Source organism: Thunnus albacares, chromosome 12 (genome assembly GCF_914725855.1).
Source record: "Thunnus albacares chromosome 12, fThuAlb1.1, whole genome shotgun sequence".
NCBI classification, from domain to species: domain Eukaryota; kingdom Metazoa; phylum Chordata; class Actinopteri; order Scombriformes; family Scombridae; genus Thunnus; species Thunnus albacares.
Window position 1 is genome coordinate 5,945,352 of NC_058117.1, and position 25,074 is coordinate 5,970,425.

The 25,074-nt window shown below is 39.4% G+C and overlaps 1 protein-coding gene across 12 annotated transcripts in view; it reads right to left on the reverse strand.

Moving 5' to 3' along the window:
- The window catches only part of ctnnd2b (catenin (cadherin-associated protein), delta 2b), a 181,270-nt gene that overhangs the window by 140,415 nt on the left and 15,781 nt on the right, over positions 1-25,074 (reverse strand). For all 12 annotated transcript variants that reach the window (XM_044368518.1, XM_044368512.1, XM_044368517.1 and 9 more), the window contains exon 2: positions 2,802-2,938. In XM_044368518.1, the coding sequence (XP_044224453.1) occupies positions 2,802-2,938 (137 nt within the window). The remainder of the gene's footprint in view (positions 1-2,801; positions 2,939-25,074) is intronic.

A 25,074-nucleotide genomic window follows, 5' to 3' on the forward strand; every position in this document is an offset into this window, starting at 1 on the left:
GAAGTATCAGGAGAAATTCACTTTTGTGGTGCCTTCGCACCACACCAGAGTCCGCTTGGAAGTGACACCAGATTTTGATTGACAGCTATTTTTCAGATTTAAAGCACCCATAATAAATTAACTTTATTTAGCATGTTACAACATGATTCAAAACTTTCACACAAATTCACACAAATCTCGTTTCAAATTTTGTTACACAATTCAAAATATGTCTGGTGTTGCTTTCCTGATTGGCCGTTTCCTTATTTAAAGAAACTATAAACCCAATCAGAGCCCTTCTGTGCCGGATTAGCTGGTGGGTTGGTTATAGAGTAAGTTAACACCAGGTTAAGAAGCAGTGCTTTGCTGCACTCCTTGGTTGAAAGTTTCAACCCAACATTACTGTTAGGTGTGGTGGGGAGGGTGCTTTGTTGCACCTGCAACCACACTCAACAGTGATGTCATGTACACCACTGCAGCAAAATGAGAAGTTAGACCAATGGTGGTCGGCAAAATCAAGATTTTGATGGGGTCTTACTCCACAGAGAACAACTCAACACCAGCTGTTTGTGTTCATCTCCAGCGATTTAATTCTCACCATTATCAAAAAATGTGGTGTAGTAGTGTACTCCAGGGTGTGTCTCACAGTTAAGAGTTAGGACCACCACCACCCAGGGCTCAGAGGTGCTGCAGGTTTGAAACACAGCAGCTTTTAAGCCTGCTAATCTTTAAATCAGTGACATTAATAAACTGTATCAGATTCAAACAGATCAGTGCAACTTAAAATTTTAACACTCACATGAGGGTTGGAAATGGATTGGAAAGCATCAGAATTGTCTTTCTCAGAGTAATAGATTTGAACTGATATGACCCATATGAGTGATTTAAGAAAATTTGTGGCCTTCATCAATTTTCTGATACTTAGAATTTTATCTTAGGTACAAAGGGAATTTACAGCTTCTGTCACAAACAGACAGTCTCTGCCTTTCTTCACAAGGGGAAAACACTTGTTTGACTTAATGTAATGATTTAATAATAATCTGAATGAATTTGGAGTTTAAATGTGATACTGGAATCAACTTAAATAAAACATATAACTAAAAGAAAGCAAAATGAATATTCTGTTCAACATATCATCATCATGGCTGCCAGTTTACTGAGAGGGTTTTTAGATTTTAACTGGTAGATTCTGATGCAGCAACTTATGCATTTGAGACCTTTTTTAGCATCTAATTTCATGTCAAAGCATTCCCTCTTTATTCCTGTCACACATCAGAGAGCTGCACCGATGACACTTCTTTGGCAGCTGGATTCATATTTTATAATTGTTTCGGGTCCCTGACTACTGACACACCCACATTTGTAAGATTTTGGCTGCTGATTTCTGACAGCAGGACTTGAAGCTCCTTGTTGTGAAATTCTTGTTTTTACTCTTTGGTAACATATTTGTTCATGAAACTTGCCCACAAATGTAGCAGAACATGGAACCTTATGTGGACATTTTAGGAGTGTTGATTATACTACAATCTGCAACAATGTGTGAATAAGAGAACACCACCAAGAAACTTGAAGCAACCATTGAAGCTGCTTTTACTTATAACATCATAACGCAACGGGCAAATTAGGCTAAATAGCCTAAAAACAATTAATGATAATGTGGCAAAACAAAAATGAATGAAAAATCAGTTAACTAAAAAATGGATTTACACATAATGGTTAATTAAGGTTAATAAAGGTTTGTGAGGAGGCTATATCATCTTCACACTTTGAGACATTCAGCACCTTGACTGTGAATTTTCCACAGACAGCTTTCTTGCACTTCAGGCACCTGGCAAAGTTTTTTTTACAGGTCATTCTTCTCTGCTATATTTATAATTTAATTATGACTTGACGTAGTTGTCAGATCACACCCTCCAGTGAATGCCATTGCCTGGCAACTTGAAATGTTTAAACATAAACCAAGCAGAAATAAATGCATTTCATATACAGGTAAATTTTACCTGGTGGCAGTTATGGGTATAAATGCCTGTGTTTTTGATCTGGATTCATTTTCACTATTTTTAACAATAGGTGGTGCTACACAACATTATTTTAGGAGAAGTCAAAGACTGGAGGACATGAATATTTTATTAAAACATAGTAATGTACAAGTAAATTTTACCCTGTGGCGGTTCTAGTGTTAAAAGCCTGGTAATTTAACACAAATGACATAACGTATGTGACTCACTACTTCCATATGCCAACACATAGCACCTTACACTCATACAGCTACCACTCTACAAGTCAGTAAAAGTCTAAAAAGCTGCATATCAAGGAGTCAAAAAGAGGAGTTGAAACAGACGCACATATTAAGACACCTTCTGGCAGAGTGATTAATATTTTAACCTTCATAAATACATAATGAACACCAAACACAAACTTTAGCTGTAAAGCCTAATGTTAGCTTTACTGGGGGAAAAAAAAGTGTGGGCTTTGCTTCGTCATGCACAGTTCATCTCCAACGAAGCTGCTCAGACTTTTGACAAAATGTGTGGAAATGATGCATCCCACCACATGAGATTATTTTCAAAATTACACTGAGCAGCTGTAGCCTAAGGGTCTCTGCTAACGGATCAAAACGTGGTGACACATTTGTGACACGTTAGCTCAGATGGGCATTCCATCATTTGTGTTTACTGTTGACTGTCGCATTGTCTCACCCTGAAAGGACTGGAGGAATAATCCTCACTACTTTCTGGTGTTCATGTTTCATTAATAGTGACAACTCTCTGTATGTTCCGCGCACACACACACACACACACACACACACACAGAGTTCTAACCTGTTCCTTGACGGAGGCGAGGATGGCGGAGGTGGTTTCAGACTCGGAGCCGTCTCCGTTGGAGGCGTTGAGGACGGGGCTCAACATGGCGGCAGCGCTGGCGGTGTCAGACGCCACCTCAGGCACTGGCATACCTCCTGGAAAACAAGGGAACATGCAACTCTTTTACTATTATTACACACGCTAAGATGCCAACATTTAGGTTGAGTGACTGTCACACCCACACTCTCCTACACTCTTGCACACACACAGATATGAACGTTAGAGTGAAGGCGGAGGTGATGAGAGATGCACATGAGAAACCGCACATATTGCACTGACATAGTGGGGTTATAACAAAATATACAGTCACTTACAAACCTGCTTGTTAATACTCTTTTATATTTCGATACAAGCCTGTAGATGTACAATGCAATAGCTGTTAAGTGTTTTGATCACATAATAATTCTTAAACTATTGGATTATGTTCTATTCTCTTTTTGACTTATTCATGTTCAGGGTCACTGAGTGCTGGAGTCTGTCCCAGCATGCATTTGGCAGAGGGCAGTGACACAGCCTGGACAGGTGCACCAGTACATCTTTAGAGCAGGAAATCTAGGCCATGAGAAAGCGAGCTGGCAGACCGCCCAGAGGTAATATTAACCAAACTACTAGTGTTAGCAGTACATCGAGCAATAGCAGCAGCACTGCTAGCAGAGTTAATAGTAGTAGCATCAAAGTAGTAGTAAAGTGGTATCACTCAGAAAGTTTGTGACAACACAAGAATGTATAATTGCACTACAGAGCATATTGATTGATAATGGACCAACAATGCCATTTCCAGCTCTCCTGAGAGCAGATGTGCACTTTATGAGATGTGCCAAAAGGTACTTTTATGGCACAAATGTGCAGCTACAGTCATCTGTACCAGGGGCAGTATAAAATAATATACAGCACATAAAGTACTGCCAACACAACAGCATTTTACTTCATAGTAAAGCTCTTTATTTTCTGACAGTAATCCTTTTAGTAGTAGAAATAGAAAAAAAAATCAAAGCTACTACTCAGCTTGTGCAAGTGGTAGCAATAATTAAGTAATCCAGTTTTTGGTAGAATTTAAAGGATAACGCTGGGGATATTCTACATTCTGAAAGACCCATCTGCATGTCACCCAGATTTGGGCAACAATGGCACAGAGAAATAAGATATATCAGGCTTTGGATAAACAATTATTGACAATAAGAAAATAATCTAGAATCAAGATCATAAGCCTTTTCCTTTAAGCGCTCCCATGACAGATGTCCAATGGAAATTTTCCTTCGGCATTTGATAAAGAATATATGTTCTGCAGTGAAAAAAGACTTATGACATACACATATTTTAACATTATAATCTCTATAAAGAACCATATCTGTATTACAATAATATAAAACTAATATGATGATAGCTTAAAAATTCACAGCTGAGATATTAATGTGTGATTTTTTACTCCACAGAATTAAATATGACATATTTAAGCTTGTGTTAACCACAGAGACACAGATTTTATGCATAATTTTAAAAAAAGCATTGGAAATCTGGCAAAGGAAGCTCAAATCCTTCTTGATGTCACAACTGCAAACTGTCAACCTGATAGCATTTGATGTGCTAGTTGCAGTGCTGATAGTAGTAGTGGTAGTAGTATATTACTAGCAGTAAATTTTATTTTATGCCATTAAATAACAACATCACATCAGAAGAAATCAAATGCGATATTAACATTTTAATTCAGTCAAACCTACTATCAGAAAGCGAGTATCAGAGTACTAGCGAGCATCAGAGAGAATGGCATACACGCACGCACACACACACACACACACACACACACAATGCCATGCGTCATCCTGTATTTGACCAAGCGTAGGAGGACACGGGCTTCACATGTGCCATGTAATCCTGATACAGCACAGAGCTGGTGTAACGGCTACATCAGCCAGCTTTAGACACTGATGAAAGGCTTGTCATGAGGAATCTGCCACACACACACACACGCACATAAAAAGGCCGGCTGTCGGCATGAGGCAGCACCAGCGTAGCGTCGAGGTGGAGTGGAGCCTGGGAGAAGAGTGGAGGGTTGAGAGCGGAAAGGAGGAGTGAGATGGATAGGTGAAAGGAAAAGAGGAATGAGAACGATAGCGCGGAGAGGGAGGCGAGGTGAGGAGGAAAAGAGTGATACAAGAGGAGGAGGAGGAGGAGGACGGTGATAGGAAGAGAAGAGAGGAGAACTATTCTTGCATGCTGCTAGGCAACAATCTCTGGTCACTGAAGGCTGCTGATATGGCTGACCTGGCTTTACTTGTCTTCCATTTTGGAGAGAGTTCCTCTTCCTCTCTACCTATATATCCCTCATCACTGTTTCAAAACTTCAATTTTTCATCACTACCCACCCTGCTACTTACGCTACACCCCTTTCTCCTCCTTTCCTCCACTACATCCTCCTCTTCCTTCGTGCTGTCTCTCTGCCTCTACACTTTCTCTTCCCTCCTTCCCTCTCTCTTGCCCACTTCTCTTCACTTGACCTATTTTCAGCATTTTCTTTTCAGCGCATTTCTGCTTTATTAGGCAGCATCCAGCGGAGGGTGACAGGAGGAGGATGACCTGAAAGGTTGCAGGTTGGGTTTAAACTTGCAATGCTACAGTGCACCTGAGCTCTCCTTGCAAACCCCCCACCCTACCCCACCCCCCCACCTCCCCATTCTGAGCGTGTACCTCACCTCATAAACACTCGGCTGCTTATCTGGCCTCGTGACACCTCTACATGCTTCACATTCTTCACGCCATCCTCTTTTCTCTTTCCATTTTTTCTGGGTTTTTAACTCTCCAGCTGTGCGGTCACAACTGCATACAGTAACATTATCATGCTCTGGCATGTGTCCTCCATCCTTCTCTCCCTCCCTTTCCTCTCTTATCTACCTCACTGCCCACTTATACTTCCTTCCTCTGTGCCTCCATCCCTCCGGCTCCTCCTCCCCTCTCCTCTATGCTCTGGTCTGTTGTCAAAACACACGCAGTGGCATCACTCTCATTCTCACCTCTACTCATCCGAATCTGTCTCCATCCCTCTCGTTATGCATCGTGGTGACTGTGGTAGCCTGAGAAATGTGTCAGTCATGAAAAAGCTAACCCTAAACATAAGCTTTTGTTTTTAAGCTTTAAAGGCAGACCATGCAACTTTTAACTGAATGGTGACCTCTGTGGCCATATGTGGTAATTACAAGTTAGAAGCACATGGAATTTCACTTCATTTCTTCATATTCTCTTGTGTCAGCTGCTTTAAAGGCATCATAGGTGAGTTGGCTGAGATTGAGGATGACATGTGAGTTTAGATCTTGTTTTATTTTAGTGATAAAACCACTAAAATATTTATCTGTGAAAGGCTAAAACATAGTGAACATTAGTACAAGCAGAGAAGATTGATAAAGTCAGCAAATTGAAATGTTGAGCAATATGTGTCTGGCGTTTGCTAACATAAACTAACATTAATCATTAAGCTACTGGTCATAGCAAACCAAGTGAGGCTGTGGCTGCAGCAAAACCCCTGAGTATACTGATTTGAGCATGTGTCTGTTTTATTTCTAATGAATTTAAAATTCCATCCACTCAATAATATGTTTTGCTTATTGTTACTTCACTTGGATGTTTGAGCTTCACTGTGCAGAATGACGTATGTGCAGAGTTTGACACTAGAAGGCTGTTTTCAAATTCTGCTGAAGGTGGAAAGTTTAATGCGTGTACCTACGAGCATGATTTGTGACATCACAACTAGTTTGGGAGCCAATCATAGTCCAGAATGCAAACTACACAAATGTGACGTGAAAAGATGAAGCCTCCAGAGCACAAACACTGAGAATAGACTTTGAGTGAAGTAGGAGATATCTTGTGTCCAACAGTTAAACTTCTGAAATGAACAATATTTGCATATTTATAGATTCTGGATTTTTCATCAAGGGGGAAAGAGTAGATATAATTTTAAGAATTTTGAAGTTAACTGAACTTCTTTTGTGCAAAACCAATATCAGAAACAAATTATTATGCTAAGCACAAGTCTTAAAACGTGTCTGGGGGGGATTTTATAACTTTTTATTTGAAAAAGAAAGATTGCGTACTTTCTTCCATTAAAAGTTATATATATTGTTTTGCTTTAAAGCCACTGAAAAGCTTTCTCAGTTTCTCACTTTGAGTGATGAAGTCAGCATTTTCTGCCAAAGTCAGAACAATTTTGGTTGTTTCACAAGTGTGAGTGTCTTTGTATTTTTCTCTGTGCTCCTCTCACTGGTTTGAAATGGGCGAGGCTCAGTTGGAAAAAGGTAATGTTACAAACTTGCGTGCAGCAATCAACATCTATTTAAATCAAAATCTGATGACCGGTGGTGGGTATTACTCATGCTCCTAGGTCACTGTCAATCAAATCTGATGACTTTGTGACTGTTTTAGTGTCTTGTGGAAAAAAAAATCTTTGATTTCAAGAGAGAAGTTTTCCAAGTTGCTTCAATACAATCAGAGTTTTCTTTGATCCAGCATCCACTGTAGACACTGCATAGATGCGTGACTCATGCAGTGTTAATACAAAGGAGATCGGCCATTCTACCACCAGCCACATAACTGTTATATAAAAAGTGGGGCAACAGCAACATCGCCCTTAACCAAAAGTATTTTTAAGTACTGACATTTAGATTCTTAGATTGTCATGTGTTACTGCCTGCTCCCTTCTGTGGACTATATTCACAGTATGACAAGTGTACGGGCAGAGCTATGCCTTATCACTGTCCCTCACATTACTGTATGATGTTTGCAGCACACCGTATTCCATTATTGCTACTGTCAAATCCATTTATTCATTAACCAACGTTATGTGTTTATTTAGTCATGATTGCAAAACCATGCTGTACTCCTGTTTTTCTGTACGGTTCGGTGTAGATTGCTGTTTTCACTAGACAAACACTTCTGGCAGGCAGCACTGTTATAGAGCAAGAAAACAACCTGCAGACTGAGATTAAACTTCAGTGGAAGTAAACTCAGGGTAGGTAACATTAGATAAAAGATCAAGTTCTCCAATGCTGCATTTTTGGGGTCTGAAAGGCAATTTAGTACGGATGGAAGGTCAAAACAGAGTCCTTGCCTCCTTAAAACTCAAGTAAGATACTGTATTTAGAAGTTATTTTTAGTCACACTAGCGGTGTGTCCACCACTTTGGTTCTGAATGAAATATCCCAACAACCATTGGATGGATTGAAATTTTGACATTCATAGTCCCCAGACAATGCAGCAACTATACTGATCTCCTCACTTCTTCTCTTGCACCACACTGAGGTGTACATGTGTTTTTTAGTGAAATATCTAAGTGACAGCTATTGGATATATCACCATGACATTTGCTGGAGACATTCATGTTCCATCCAGAATAAATTGTAATAACCTTGGTGATGGGGGGCATTAGTTAGCACTGTTGCTTCACAGCAACAAGGTTCTGGGTTTAAACCCACTGGCCGGCTGGGCCTTTTCTGTGTGGAGTTTGCGTGTTCTCCTCGTGCCTGCATGGGTTCTCACTGGGTTCTCCTGCTTCCTCCCACAGACCATGAACATGTAGGTTAGGTTGATAGGTGACTCTAAATTGCCCGTAGGTGTGAATGTGAGTGTGAATGGTCGTCTGTCTCTATACTATATGTTAACTCTGTACATGATTGTCAACTTGTCCAGCAAATGTTAGCATGCAACACATTAAGATGGTGAACATGGTAATACCAGCTAAACAACAACATGTTAGCATTGTCAATGTGAGCATGATAGCATGCTGATGATAGCACTTAGCTCAATTATAGCTTCACAGTGCTGCTAGCATGGCTGAGGACTCTTGTATATATATAATTTGAGTTTATCCTGTACAAACATGTTATTTTGTGTTTGTTACTGCACCAGTACTACAAATTCCTCTACACTAATGTAATGAAGTTCTTATTCTTTACTCTGCATGAATTCCCTCTATACTTTGTTGGCGAGGATCCGTATGGATGAAACATTTCACATGACTCTACATTCAAGCTTGAACATGATCAGAGAACTGGATCAGAGAGCAGAGGAGGGTGCCCAGTGGCCCAATTTGCCTATAGAACAAAACAAGAGAGAAGCTCGGGTTTTGACTGTGCAGATAGGGCAGTCAGCCAAATATAGGTCAAGTCAACAGACCGTGTCCAAGCGCTCATCATACAACTGACCAGTACAAAGCAGCTTTCCCCAATAACAGCCGTCAGAACTAGGTTATGGAGGCCCACAGCCCAGCTAGAGACAAGACTTTGAATATGGATTAGGCCTAGAGGCTTTATTTCACTGAAGTATAATCTTGGATTTTTAGGTCTATATTTCAGCGCCGTAATGCAGGGGTATTTAGACCCGCATTTCAAAGCAGTAATCTCTGATATTGCTGTAACGTTGTAAATGCAGCTCATCACGCTATGATTGACATGGCTGACATGAGGAATATCAAGCTTAATCTTTTGACCCTTTAAGCTCATTAGTCAGGTCTGAGACAGGCATGTTTTGGTGAAGATGGAACTCATCACAGAGCAGCAGCAAATCAGCTGGAAATGTTATTTTATGGAAGTTATGGATGTTTGTGTGTTTACTTGCATGCATGACTGTATTCCTGTATACATGTGTGTACATAGAGCACTGGAGAATGTTTGTGTGTGTGTATATTTGTGTGTGTGTGTGTCCCTTCTGGGATGTGAGTGTTTGTTATGTGTTTGACGGGCAGTCCCTTGTTGCCTCATTAAAACTTGCTGCAGTATTTTGTTTTGGCTTCACCAGTCATCTGTCCCTTTGTCTAGACCCTGTGCCCACAACTCGCCTTTCAAATTAACAACACTTTAACACTCACATTAACAATGTAATTAGTGCTGTCTGTGTCTCATTGTGTATTTATTGAGACCCAGAGTCCACAGTGGAGATACGTCTTTAATTTATTTTTTTTTTTTTTCTGTTTGCGGTGTTACCCTTAAGAGTTCTGTGATGCATGCATGATTTTCTTTCAACCTTGTTTTCTGAAAAAGCAGAGTGAATTAGCCAAGCTAAATTAAACATGGAGTATTGGGATTTGAAGTTGGCATGTAAATCCTCTGATCTGTGTTCTGCATTGACTGCTGAACATAACAGTCAGGAACAACAGTCAGTGCAAAGAACTCTTATCAAGCATATAATGGTAGCCTTTTAGATGATGAAATTAAGTTACATTAAGTTAAACAGATTTTTATGTCTACTAACTGCTGATGCCAGGAACCATCTGCTTCATTAACAGAATAAAAGTTGTCCTATCAAACCGCAACTCCATCTCATAAAATGTATTTACTACTAATTTGCTTTCCAAAATTCCTTTTGGAGGAAATATAATTGCTGGTGGGATTACATTCACTGGCACTGTTTTTTCCCCCCCAAATCCAGCAAGTGTGACATTCTTAAAGCTGCACCAATCAATATTTCATGTTAACAATGGATCAAATGACCAGGTGAAATGTGAAAGAGGTCGCTTGTAGAGACAAACTCACGTAGAATAATAACTCAACTCTGCAGTCTGTTAGGAGCATTTTAGCATCTTTCATTTCATTGTTTTGACATTTTGCATTTAAAGGCCCTACACACTCTAACAGGTGTTTTCAATTACTGCTGATTAGATCTCTGCTCAGATTAAAGGTTAGAGGTGCTATGATATGAGCAAGGCTGGATTACCAAATGGGCAAAGTGGGCAACTGCCAAGAGGCCCAGACCCCCAGGGACCCAAAAGCCTCTGGTTTACTCCATATTATTTGGGGCTACATAGTTTAATTAATTGCAAATTTGTTTGAAATTTAAACCACTGAAGTACATTATGAATGATGACAGGTCCATCCTCCATCTTCAAATGACTTGTTTTGTCTGACAAACAGTCAAAAACCAAAAGATGTTGAGTTTACTATCTGGAAAATTATCAAATATTCACATCTGAGAAGCTGGTACCAGTGAATTTTTGGGCCTTTTTTGCTTAAAAAATGATGTAAACAATTACGAAATTATTAATTATAAAATTGTAGCCAATTCATTTTCTGTCAGTTGACTAATCAATTAATCATCTAATCATTTCAGCTCTGGAGTACTATCATGTGTAGTGGGGGTCAGTAGGGGCCCAATAACAAACCTGCATCCCAATGGGAGGTTAACACGGCCATGAGTGTGAGGTAACTGGACTCCATGTACCAATAAGAATGATAAAGGTACAATTTGAAAGTGAGGGAGATGTCACTTAAATGCAGTCAATATACACAACACAATCCTGACAACAAGTCTAATGAGCCAAAATAAGTAATCACCTGTGTGGGTGGACCATATGCAAGGTCGTTAGATTGAATGATATCGACAGACTTCTTTTTTTTACTACAAAACTGTCAAAGCCAGACAATGGCAGATGGCATTATGAGCATCATTAAGGGTTTATTACCCATCAACCAAATTTATGCATGGTAAAAGTCCAGCTGCTAATGGACATTTATAGTAAGCACATTCACTGATACACACAGAATCATAAATCTATTGTACTGAAATAGAGTTCATCCCTCTGAATGTTACTTAAAGACAGCAGCTTTGATGACAGGCAATTAAGAGGCGACTGGCCACAATAAATATCTATTATTTAATAGAATGTATTATTAAAAGCATCAAAGCACAAAGACAGTAACACTACAGGGAAAACACTTCCCCAACCACTTCAGAGAGCTGCTGCTGTGTTTTTGTTTTACTGCTTGGATGTCTGGCTCACTGAATATGGATCACAATTCAATTGACTCTGAATGATTGCGTTTTCATTTCAAGCGGCTATATCTATTTTGGGTGCACATGCTAATGATGTTCACTGTTTGTTTGCATGTGATAAAAGGTACTGCTGATTATGTAATCAAAATATCTATAGTGCAAGTTCCAAGGGCAACGAATAAGCTCAATAATAACACAGAGGGTATTTTACTTTGATATTCTTTCTCTTTCCCAGCAGAGTCATGCTCACATTGGCCAGGGTTTTGTTTTCTATCATTAACATATACCTTGTAAAATACTGTAGAGTGACTGCTTGCCATTGTACATTTGCAACTAACAAAAGAAGCTTTAAATAGTCGTCTTACAGTAGGTTTTGTGGTAGGACTAAAGGCCTGAATATACTCCCAAGAGGACGTGTAAATGGACACCTGCAGACACCATGGACGTGTAGTAGTTCTGTTTATACTACTTTCTGGAGTCCACTTGGAGGACGTGTTCCACACATGCACAGTAGATCAGCATCTATAGGAAGACATATGGATGGTATGTTGTGACTGCACAAACAAATTGGAGGTATGCAGATGTCTACACAGAGCCTAAAGGTACACCCTCTGATGACGAAATTTATATCACGTGGACCCTCACATCCTCGTGGATGCAGAAGGTATAATTTCAGTTTAAGGTGCTGAGGGATGACAGAAGCTTAATGATGGTCTTTAAGGTTTAACAGAACAAAACATTACTGCTAATGTGGCTGATTAGACTTGGTAACAACCACATTATTAGCACATAACAGAGAACTGTAAAACCAAAGTGAAGAACCAAACTGCACACAGTTTAGAGAAGAATATCACATAGAATTGCAGCTACACTTGGACGGATGCTAACGATATTTTTGTGATTGGGGCACGTGGCAGGGACAGTTTCCTCAGTGCCAACGGCACCACAATCCGCACCGCAGAGAAAGCCAACATTGATTAGCCTGGTTCCAGACCTCAGAATCACTGCTCAACAATGTCACGTTTGTTCAGCAATTCAAACAGGTCTGGTGTTGTGCTCATTGATGGCTGTTTCCGTCTTTCGAAGAAACAGTCGAACAGTCACATTTTTGGGGTCAGGATTAATAATGGGTATATTTGCCTACAGAGGTAGCAACCAAGCTACACCCATGAAAAACTGCTGAAGAAAAATAGCAACACAAAGTTGACCTACAGAAATAAAAACTCTCAAATCATATGTCATTAGGCTAGACACAATATCAAAAGGCAGCACTGTATTTATCATATCATCAGCACAAGAATGGGCACCTCAACTTTTTTTGTTAGTATTGTGATAATACCAAACATTTGACTATGAATGTGGCTGATATTACCAGTCCAGAAATCCTAGAGTACCATAGTGTAACAAGACTTGTTTGAATGTAATTCTACACCTTAAATATTGTTGTTTTTCATAACATTGAAAGGTGGACTTCAACCTCAGGAAACAGTTTTTCCTTCCTTGTGTTTTATCTGCCAGAGACAAAAGAACAAAACATCTGATAATCAGAAGGAATGTGGATTATGATGTGCTTAAAATGTGCAAAAAAGGAGAAAACTGAAGCCTACGTGGAGTAAAAACTTCTCTGTCTTCATGATTCCCAGAGGAGGACACCTAAACTTTTGTCTTGAGTCAGGTAAAAACTTGAGTAAAGTTACTGAGCACACTTAACGATCCTCAGTGGACAAACCATTTATGTTTTGGATCTTCCAAGAGCGTTCCTGTTGTGACCCCTGACCCCAAAATGGCAACATTGTACACAAGATACTGTATCTCATAATCTAATGGGCAGATTGCTAAGAAATTTGCTGAGCATATCCATGTCAGTTTGCTGAGGAGGTTCCCTGGTGCCACACTCATGACAGAATCTACTCATTTGATCCCACTGCTCAAATTGCATAATCATTAGTTTATTGTTCCTTCCTCCAAAAATTCATATGGAGGGCTGTGGGGAAAAATACATTGCTAGCAGGCCTTTAGTACCCGGGTCTTAGGTGGAGTGGTGCATGTGCCTACAGCATCTTCTGATATTAACTTTCTCAGGAAATTAACAAAATTCTACTGTGAAGTTGTGCTCACTGCCAGCCTCCCAATTAATAACAGTCACATTAATAATTACAAGAGAATGGTTAGCATAAGGAAGAAGCAGGATTAACAGTGAATCTCAGGGATTTAGCAAACCTATTTAAAGATCCCCTCCAGACATGTTTTAAGACATAAAAATACTCTGTTTTGAATAATAATTAGTGTCTGAGATGGATATTCCACAAAAAAGTTCATTTACCTCATTAAAATTCAGAGAATTACATCTACTCCCCCTCCATCATTGAAAAATCCAGAAGATATGAATATCTAATAATATATTTGTACAGTAGTTTGAATATTGGTGTTAAGACGTCTCCTACTTCACTGAAAAGTCAATTCTCAGTAAGTTTCACATTTTCACATCAAACTTGTGCACTTGCTGCATAGTGGACTACGACTGGCTTCCAAACTAGTTTTGATGTCACAAATCATGTCATAGGTACACGTGTTAACTCAGATTTAAAGTGAGAAACTTCAGTGGATGAATGTGAAAACAGCCTTCTAGTGTCTCTGCACATAAATCATTCTACACAATGAAGGTCAAACATTCAAATGAAGTAATAAGCAAAACACAGTTTTGAGTGGAGAGGGACTTTAAAATCAAGACACAGGCAATAGCATGATTTGCCAAAAGAGAAAGATGCAGGATCTCTGGGATATGTGAATGGAACATCCTTTCTGGTTGCTGTGGAGGAGCACCAAAGGGAAAACAATAAAAATCTAAAGGAAAACACTTCATACTATGAGCAGAGCTACATCACAGCTTTTGGAGCGCACCAAGATGCTAACAACTCCAGTTAGACCAAAGCAGTGACTGTAGAATGAGATTAGCTGTGATTTCAGTGGCTTTCAACTGACAACACAATTGTACAAAGAAAGAAATCAGCTAAAAGATTCAGTAAGTGTATAAATAGTAAGTCTTTTCATAGCAAACCCCTTTTAAGGTTTTTTTTAAAATCATGCCATCAGATCTCTCTACCACAAAATAGAACAGAGCAAAAAGGAGTAGTAGATCTTTAATGACATGCAAAACAAGATTTACTGTCCTACCTTATACCAAGCCATTAGAGCTGTGTGCGTTTCACACACCCACTCACAAATGATTTGGCTGGACTGTATGACTTGCAGGGAAGCTGCACCTTGTTAAACAGTTTTATGATTCCACAGTTATGCAGTTGAAGACGCCGGTTTATTAGCTCTAAATTTAAACTTCACACAGGCTAAAATAAACATCCAACAGTGGAATTCAATTAGCAGTGTTTCTCTGTGATCTGAGTCGGCTGTTTTAATTAGTGATGCCAGTGAACGCGCTAGGGTGCACACCTCTCCAGAGGCTGGCAAAGCCTGCTCTCTCTCTGTCTCTACCTGCCCACACACACACACACACACACACTCTGGCCATGTGAATCCAACTAACATCTATGATACCTCACTGATTCCACCAACAAAACCCATGTAACAGGCAACATGTTTTAAACATCTTCTGACAGCCCTCAAATAGTAAAGGCTATTTCTGATTAGTATCACATACAGTATGATTCAACTTATACATACTGTATATACAGCAGACACATATGTACACACACATAGAAATACACCACACACGGTTACCCTCTCTACATACAAACACACTCGCCACACTTTAACCTCTCTCATTATCACCTTTTTCAGCGGAGAACTGTCAATAAACTGAAATATGAGCGTACACACACAAGCACGCACACACCATATGTTGCTCTGTAATAGTGACTGTGTCATTACAGCCAATGAAGCCTCACCTCATCACACTGAGTCAGTCTGTTGGGGACTGACTCAAATGCAATCAGGAAACATCTTGTCACAACAGCGCAAGCCTTCATCAGTGATCTGTGTGTGGTAGTGTAAAATGTTTTGATGGCGCACCTGTTAAACCACTTCCTGCATGTCTCTGTTATTGTAGTTACATTTTGCTCTCAACAAGGTCTACTGCTTCCATCTCAGCTATGGAAGGAAATAAAAATATAAGGTTAAATGTTGAATTAACATCCCCAGTCACCTGAATAGTTGATTCACTTATTGAAGGCCTGTGTGATTGTTAACATGTATGCAGGTTTACCGTACAATATTTTTTATTACTGCTTCCAAAGTTATCAGGAATGTCTCAATTATCAGAAACAGTGCACGACATTAATAAAGAACAAATGGACCATTTCCAGTAAACCGCTTCAATGTGAAAGGGGTCACTCTGTGTTTTTGTAGCTCACAACTTGACCAGTTCAGTCTCACTGGTCTCATCTGCAAAGTTTTAGTGAAAAAAACCATTGCAATATTAGCTTCATAAGGTTATACCATATGTCTGTTGTGAAAAAATAAATTAATGCAAGTTTTAAGCCCTAACCCTAACCCTAAACCTAACGCTAACGCTAACGCCCTAACCCTTACCCTAACCCTAACCCTAACCCTAACCCTAACCCTAACAACAAACAAAAAACAACTTACTTTGACATATGGTCATCTATGGGAAACATGAGAAAAAGACAACAGGAAATTAATTACAATATGCATGAAAAAAAGGTTTTCAAAAAGTAAAACATAAGGGGAAGGGGGGACATGATTGCCAATTAATCTTGTGTAATTATCTATATAGATCACTGCAACATTGCTTCCTTGACAGTTCCCGTGATCAGCACACGGATGTTAAACACAGGAAGAAGGTCCTGAAGAACAGCTATCTGCCCAAATATCAAGAAGACTTTGTTACGCTAGTCCAGGTCAAACCTCGATTCATTCTCTGGCTAGCTGCTAGCAACTGTTGATTTCACTCATCCGCATCCCAGTATGCAAAGTGTTCCTGGCTATTTACAAGTACGCCTTGTAGTTGGGTCAGATTGAGGTATGATCATCTATGGATCACGTGCCCACTACAACTGCTCGAGAACCGACCGAGTATGATTGTTCAGATCTGCCCAAACGAATTGTACCTAGGGGGAAAACAAACCAGAGTCCGATTGAACCAAACTGAACAACACAAATTTGAAAACACCAAGACAGTTAAGCATTTTTAAGATCTAGAGGGTTCACACAGCTACAAAGACACAAGAATCAGGGGGATGTCTGTCACCAATACCTCCGAAAAAAAAACAAACCCTTGTGCTGATTACCATAGAGAACAAATAATCTGCAATTAACTGCAGTGTCCAATCACTCAGTCAGACTTGAATGTATGAATAAGTGCAATTATGTCCAAAAGATACAGATTGAGTGAAAGGCAACTGACAACCTTCATCTTCTCATGTGTGAACATGTTACACCTTTTTTTAGACGCCCTGATGAAACTATTCAGCAAACATGAATATGTGTGTGTGTGTTTGTGAGAGTCTTGTTGTCATTATGGTTTGTGTTATCCAGTCTCAATATGTGTCATCTTGTATTTTACTTTGTTTCCTGTGAAGGAAGTTTGTGTATTTATAAGCCTCATGAGATCTTTTCTGTCCACCTGAACAATTTTATTTGTTTACTCATTTCCTATACATGGAAATAAAGCAGATATAAATCCCCTAGTCAATTCCCTCTCTTGCTTTTCCTCCACATTTCCCTTAATCTCCCATTCTATTTCACTCACACACACACACACACATACACACACTGCTGTTTTACTGTACGTGTGAGGACATACTTTTGTTAAGAAGGGTTTCCATGATCACAAATCAAATTCAAGTGGCTTATTACTCTTGTATTTTGTAGCATTCAAATTATCATTTGACTACAAACTCTGCATATTCTGACTTAAGACGTAAAGCCGGTCAAACATTAAGATCATACAGGCCTCATCTTTTACTCATGATCTTGTCAAGTGAAGATATACTGAGGAAATCATTTTCAGACTGCTGTTGTACCAATGCAATTCTCAATCTCCAGGTTTATCCTCAGAGAGCTGTGGCATATTGATGAATCTGGGAATTATATTTTAGGAAAGTTTTTCAAGGTCATTGTAGAAAACTTTGAATGACTTATTTTATGTTTTTATGATTCAAATCCAAAAGTATTGAGGAGGCCTGCATGTAAACTCATTTTCTAACACTGTTACCTCTTATGCTATATAGCTTCATTCACTGAGCCTCACAAGCACAATCATGTATCACACATAACGGGCACTTGAGTCACACAAGGTTGTATAACTGTCACTGTAGTAGAAGACCGCCCACAATTTATCTAATTATCACTCCCGGACTGGACTGTGTGCATTTAACTGAATGACACATCTCATTACAGAACAGTTAAGGATAATGCACATCATCCAGCGCTGACAGACACAAATGAAAAGAGCTCACAAGAGCAATTCTATCAGCAGGGTCAATTTGTAATTGAATGTATACAACACATGGCCAAAAGTATGTGGACAATAAAGTAATGGTTTCTCAGTTAGGTGTAGAAGAACGTGACTGGCCTGCAGAGCTGTAACCTAACACCCATTCAGCATGTTTGGGATGATTTGGAACGTTGTGGGTCTATTTTCTGCAGGAGCAGCTTGGGTTTTTGAAGCATGAAAATGTACTCGTCACTGATAGCCTACATTTACTGTTAATTGAAATGCATATTTAATGACTCATTTTATTTGTTACTTTTTGTTACATTTAGTTTGACCTTTTGACTTCACATACATATAGTACCAGTCAAAATTTTAGACAGACTTTCTCATTCAAGTGAATGTGAAGGTGTGTCCAAATTTTTGACTGGTACTGTATACCTTATCCATTGTCAATTCTTGTCTAGGTTTGTAATCATGCTTATTCCTAGTGAATGTTTTTTCTTGAGAAAAGACAATTTGGCTGTTTTAGAACACATATGTATTCCCTAGAGGAAGGTTAAAAATCTATACAGCAGCCTCCTCTCCATCCATCTTCAGCCAGGACAGACCAGCATGCATTCCCTCAACCTCCTGTCTGAGTGAACAGTTCAGGACCAGACGTGCTTTTTTAAGGGTTTTAGATGTGAAACACAAAAATTAAGTCTTAGTTTGTGGACAAAACACACAGGTCCTGCTATATGCTATCTAGAAACTAGTCATAGACAGTGGCCAGGGAGCTTCACTGTGATTGGCTGTGAGTGCTGCATTGCCATGGGAGACCCCTGCTGGCTAGGAGATGGAACATCAACAGGGTAGCTGCTTGGGATAACCTCAGGCCAATGAAGGTGAGAGAGAAAGAGAGAGAAATTCGGACTATGTGGACAACACAACTGACCTCCACACACTGCAGGCCCTGCACTGTGCTTGATAAAAAGCTGGAATCAAATTGAGAAACACACACACACACACACACACACACATATCAGCCCAGTATCCACCTTTCAGAAGCCCACAGTCTACAACAACAAAGAAAATCGCTTTGCATGTACCGAGCAGACTGTGAGTCTGATTAGTGCTCATAAAGACACGCTTCTCATGACTCAAACATCATGTAACCAGTCATCTTCAATTTGAAATGAAAGAACGCACTCCTAGGTTTCCCATATAAATTATGCCACTCTAACGAACAGGGAAATGCGGGCAATTCAGAGCTTAAGACATTAAATTTTTCATGTAGGGTAATGGCACTGCTTTGAAACCGCTGTAGAGCTCAGTGCAGACCTGCTTTACTGTAGTTTGAAAGAAAAATATCAATTAAAAAAGGATAACTCTGGCACTGATGTTGATTTTTTTTTTACCTTTGAAAATATAGAAGGGGGAACCTGAGGAAAAAAAAAAAAAAGAAAAACCCAAGGCTCCACCTCTTTCAGCATACCTTCCCAGTGGGCAGCGGACAAAAGTTAAAAGAGGAGGAAAACAAACTGTTCACTCAAGGAGTAGATCCTCATCTTCATTACAAAGTAGCCCTTGTTTAACGTCTCCAAACAACAAGCCGGAGCAGCTAAAAATACGATCAACATCATGAATTATACATATCTTCCACAGATCCTCTGGGTGAGCTGCATTCGCGAGCAGCTTCACCACATGATATAATTACAGAGGTTACAACAGCGGTGATAAATACTGTGCAAAGACAAATTAAAACTCACACTGCCCTCTTCCACCCACAAAGGAATTCACACCACTTGATGACAGAAAATGTTAGACACAGTGACGAAGCTGTTCGTGAACAAGATGATTCAGGAATGCAAGTTACAGACTGAGACATTTAACTGTGTTGGTCAGACTGCAGTGTTTTGAGCATTTTATTAGAGCTTAAATCCAGAGAGTTTACATTAACATCAGACTGACAACAGGTTATTAATATCTGTATGCATTCTAATGACATACACACATCCTCCCCACTATATTTATCCTCTCAATTTTTCTTTGTCACACTTTAACCTATTTGATACATCAGGCTAGCTAATTAGAAAGTTGCAAAATTATAGATTTGTGTTGCATAGCAACAAGAATGATCTTATGCTCCTTACACCCTCTGAACTGTCCTGTCTGATCACAGTATAAGAAGCCGACCACTGTTGCTGCTGCTGACCTTGTGTTTTTATCCCCTTCATAACCTACTTGTTTAGCAAAGTGCTGCATATGTGAAACATTTACTCAGAATTGAACTTCTTATGTCGTTAATTAGCCCAAAAAACCCATTTGTCATGTGTCATATCAATCGTTTTGGACATATTTGGTTATAAACCAATGTTTATTAACTAAAGTTTATGACCAAAATACCTGAAATTCTGACCCGATAAGGAGTCAGGGAACGATCAAAGCTTATCCTGTGGGGAATATGAGAGTCTGTACCAATTTTAATGGCAATCCATCCAACTGTTGTTGGGACATGTCATCAAAGTCATTAAGATTCATCCTCTGGGAAACACGAATGTCTGTTCCAAATGTATCGATCTATTCATCAGATGTAGAAATATTTCACTGAATAATTGAAAACTTAAACCTGCTGGTGGCACAAAGGAAAAAGTCAGGGGATCACCAAAGTCCCTGTACCAAATTTCATTGCAATCAATCCATTCACTGAAGCTTGAACCCCCAATAGTTTAACATATTTGAAACTAAACCAAAAATGTCAACTTCATGGTGATACTAGATGAAAAGACAGAGAATCAAAGTCTTTAGGATTCTTCCTCTGGGGAAACTATAAAATGTCATCCAATATTTGTTGAGATATTGCAGTCTGGACAACAGTGGTGGATCCCCAGCAGACCGAGCAACATTACCATCCCTAGAGCCATGCTACTGGTGGTGGCAAACAGAACATTAATTGAAAACAATTTTAGCATGTGTCTTTAGTGGTTTGATGTAGAGGCAATGTCAAGAGTCAATGGAGAAGAGAATTTTCTGTCTCGCAACAACAATTAGAAAATGGGACAACATCAGTTTGAGGAACAGACACTGTGTGAAGTAAGAAAAAGATGATTAAGGGCTTCATTTTCCACCACAATTAGTTACCCTGTCTGCCTTAACGGTATATAAAGAGTATACTGTATTGTTCAGTTTAAGCCATCCTGCTCATTGCAGGTTCAGTCACATCAGCATGTGGATAGTGATGTACTGCTTGAGGTTTCACTTCAAGATAATTGGAAAATGCGGCCAAAAAAAGAGCAAAATATCACTTCCTTAAAAATGTTTCTTTAGCTCGAAGACGAAATCCCTTAATTGCATTTTTATGTCAAAATTAACAAAAGACAAGGGTGATAATTATTTTTAGCTTCTTGTTTTTCAGTTGTTTTTTTTTTCAAATCAAACATTTTTCAGATTGAAAACAGTCTTGACTTGGTATTTGTGATACCGACATAAAGTGTCAAATTATTCTGTTTTGATTGCAGAATAATTATATTGTGATTACAGGGAGAAAATAAAAATGATGTTATTTTGAGATCACAAAATCATTTTTGCCATCTCAAGGAAAGAAGCTTCTTTTGTGCAAAAGTAAACAAAACAATTAAAACTGCACACATGGCTCCTCCAGCCTTCCATAAAATCTCAAACCTTGAGATTCCAATTCAATGGAAAATTTTTAATGGTGACTGATTCACAGCTGTCCAAAGCAGTAAAAATAGTGTTCATCAATATTAAAAACACTCAAAAAAAACCCCAAATTGTTTTAGGTTGAAAAGGATTTGAAAATGAGATTTTTTACAGTGTGCTTTAGCGCTCAGAGTATACTCCCCCAATGTAAGCTCAGTGCACTAATATGTCTGTACTGTGTTTGCACAATGATAGTATTGCATTAATACATAACTTAAGTCGAGCATACATTGAGGGAGAAAAAAGTTGACCAGAGATATATTCAGCCTCAGAAAAAGTCTACAGTACAAAGGCTTCCCATTGCTATTCTCAGCACTGCGAGCATCACCATTACAACCCTAGAGCACTACTAGCACACTGGTTAGCTACTGTAGCGCCATGCATAATACATCAGCCTGACTTTGAAGGGCTTTTCTCAGAAGAAATGACATCACTGAAGAAATCGCTTATGGAAGGCAGCATCAAAGAGGTGCAACCGCCCTCGGCGTTTGCTTCAGACCATGGCTAAAGCTCAAGTCCAAGCATGAGAACAGCAGCATCAAACAGCATAGACAACTGTAATTTGAACAGCTTGAATCAAGTTATGACACTGTGAGAATCACTGAAATGTCAAGAAGGAAAGACCTGCTCAAAACTACTCGCAACTATCAGCTATGCTTCTTCAGCATTTTTAAACTGTTAAACTAAAAAAATGTGCTTTTTATGCCTTAGAAAAACAAAGAAGAAAGACACATTTTGCCAGGACTTGTCATGCCAGGACTATTTCTTAGAGATAAGAATATTGGTTTCTTAATGGGTTTTGTATAGTAAAAGTGGCAGGCAAGGCCATTCCTTTATCAAGCATTGTAAATCAAAGTCTTCCTCCAATTCTGGTTATTTCTATCTGATGTTCTGGATATAAATAACTGGCCTGCTTGGCCTGACCGCACTGCCATGTTATGCAATTCTGGGTCACATCAATCTAAATCATCTTACAACAAACACAACAAAGCAGATGATGTCAATGATGAGTGTTTCCCAAATATTCCATCCATCTATTCATAGTCACAGTTGCCCTTATAACCCCCATTAATTTAGCATTAGCAGTGGTTATTTCTAGTGCTTATCAGGCTGTACTACAAGAGAACCAGATTACCACTTCCAGTTGATTTTGATTCTTATTCACAGGCCAAAGCATCATCTCAACATCATATAACATAGCTGAAATTGTTCTTTAAGCTGTGTGCCCACTTTCACGTGGCTTTTCTTGGCTGCCTTTCATCATTGTCTTCAGCAGAGGAGGACATGCTGTTGCGTTCCCAGCAGCGCTGATACATTTTTAGCAGTTTGAGCTAAACAATGCTGAGCTACAGATGGGTTTGAATCGTCACAAAGCAACAACACAAAGCCACAACCAGCGCTTCCCCCGAGCATCTGTTTAGCTCTGTGTAGATAAAAAGAAACCTGATGGCCAATGGATGCAGAGCCTGATTTATCCAGTTTCTCACTATGGAAGGGAAATGTGCATGAATACGGACTGGCCTGTCCGATGCCATTGCCTTGACATATGTGCATTTTTAAAATTGGGCGCAATTCCTCTTTAGCGAATGAAAAAATGATGCCAGCTCTGCCCTGGAGTGTATGTGATGTGGCCGCTTTCTCTATCTTTCTCTTTCTCTCCTACAGTGCTATAAATAGTGGAGGGTGCTGCTGTCTCTCATATTTCATGTGTCACTGGCTCCCACAGTCACTGGTGAAGAATGTTCGCTGCGTACATAAAGCCTCTTCTTGCCTCCTTCTGCACTTGTTTCCACTTCCTCACTCTCCTTTTTGCTGTCTGATATCCTCTCCTCTCCTCTCGATGCTTAGCCTAAGAGGGCAGGCCTAAACCACGTTTCAAGTGGCCTGGGAATAGATCTCCATATGTAGGGAAATTTAAGTAGAAAAGAAAGAGTGATACATGTTAAGTCATCTAAAACATTCTCATAAATTCACCCTCAAAAATTATTATAACAGTGACTGACTGCTATGTCCCCCCCAGTCACTAAATTCATGTAGTGCAACACTAACATCAAGACCCATGCTACTCCCAGGGCTGTAGTAGTGGGTAAATGTGCATAAACACAGTTTACCCACCTCTCAAATTCTGAAGACATTTGCATTTACACAGCAGTGTAAAACAGTTTCTCTTATGCATTCCAGCAGAGTGGGTTTTCTGCTCCATTTATAGTGTCCCCTGAACAGGAAGCAACCATCTACCTACTATTCACTCATGCTATGCAGGACTAAAGATGATAAGCAAACCCTCTGCAGTGAAGCTAGCAGCCATAAACACTGTGGCTCTCATCGGGCATAGAAAAGAATTATAGTTAAGAGGTCAACATATTACATTACGTCAAACAAAATACAGCAAAGTGACATTAAGAAGCTAATAATGAGCCCTCAAGTGATGCTGAAATGTTACTTTTTTAAACCATCCAGTTAGCTAGCTAGCTGATCTAATGTTGCTTGATGGTTAGGTTAGCTTGAATGTAAACTCCATTCATTATGTATTCCCACAGGAAATAACACAACATTGTTCATCTATAATTTAAACAGCTAGAGTACTGCTGAATGCAATGTCAGATTGTTACAATGAGAGCTTTTTATATTTCCAGAGAGGCAGGCAGCGAGGGAGAAATACAGGATGCAGAGAAACACGGAGGAAGTGAAGAAGGAGCAACTGATTCACTTATGATCAGTTGAGACACAAAATGTTGATTTCTCTAGTCTTTTCACCTGTAATTCAAACTGTTCTCTTTTCTAAATGCGATCTGGCTTTATGTTAGCGAAACAATTTAATTCCACATCAATCACTGAAGTGGATTTTTCCATTCATCAGGCACCTCACAGGCCCACGATGGAATAACTGAGATGAGGTTGGGTTTACCCACACTTCGCCCTCTGGCTACAACCAGTCTGTGGCCACCCTGTCAAGTAAGCTACTTAAAGATCCCCTCCACGCATTCTTTAAGGCATATAAATATACTCAGCTCATTGAAAACTCCACAATTTATGAATATTTAAAGTCCTCTCCACTCAAAATGTGTTTTCTTCTTGTTCCTTCAGTTGAATGTTTGAGCTTCACTGTGCAGAATGATGTATGTGCAGAGTTTGACACTGGAAGACTATTTTCACGTTCATCTGCTGAAGGTGCAAAGTTTCTTTGAGCTCGATGAAAATCTGAGTTTAAGTGTTGGGCCTTCGAGCATGATTAGTGACATCACAATTAGTTTGGAAGCCAATCCTGGTTCAATATTGTGATGTGGAAACTTGAAGCCTGCGGTGCACAAACACTGAAAATGGACTTAACAGTGAAGTAGGAGACGTCTTGTGTCCGGCAGTTAAACT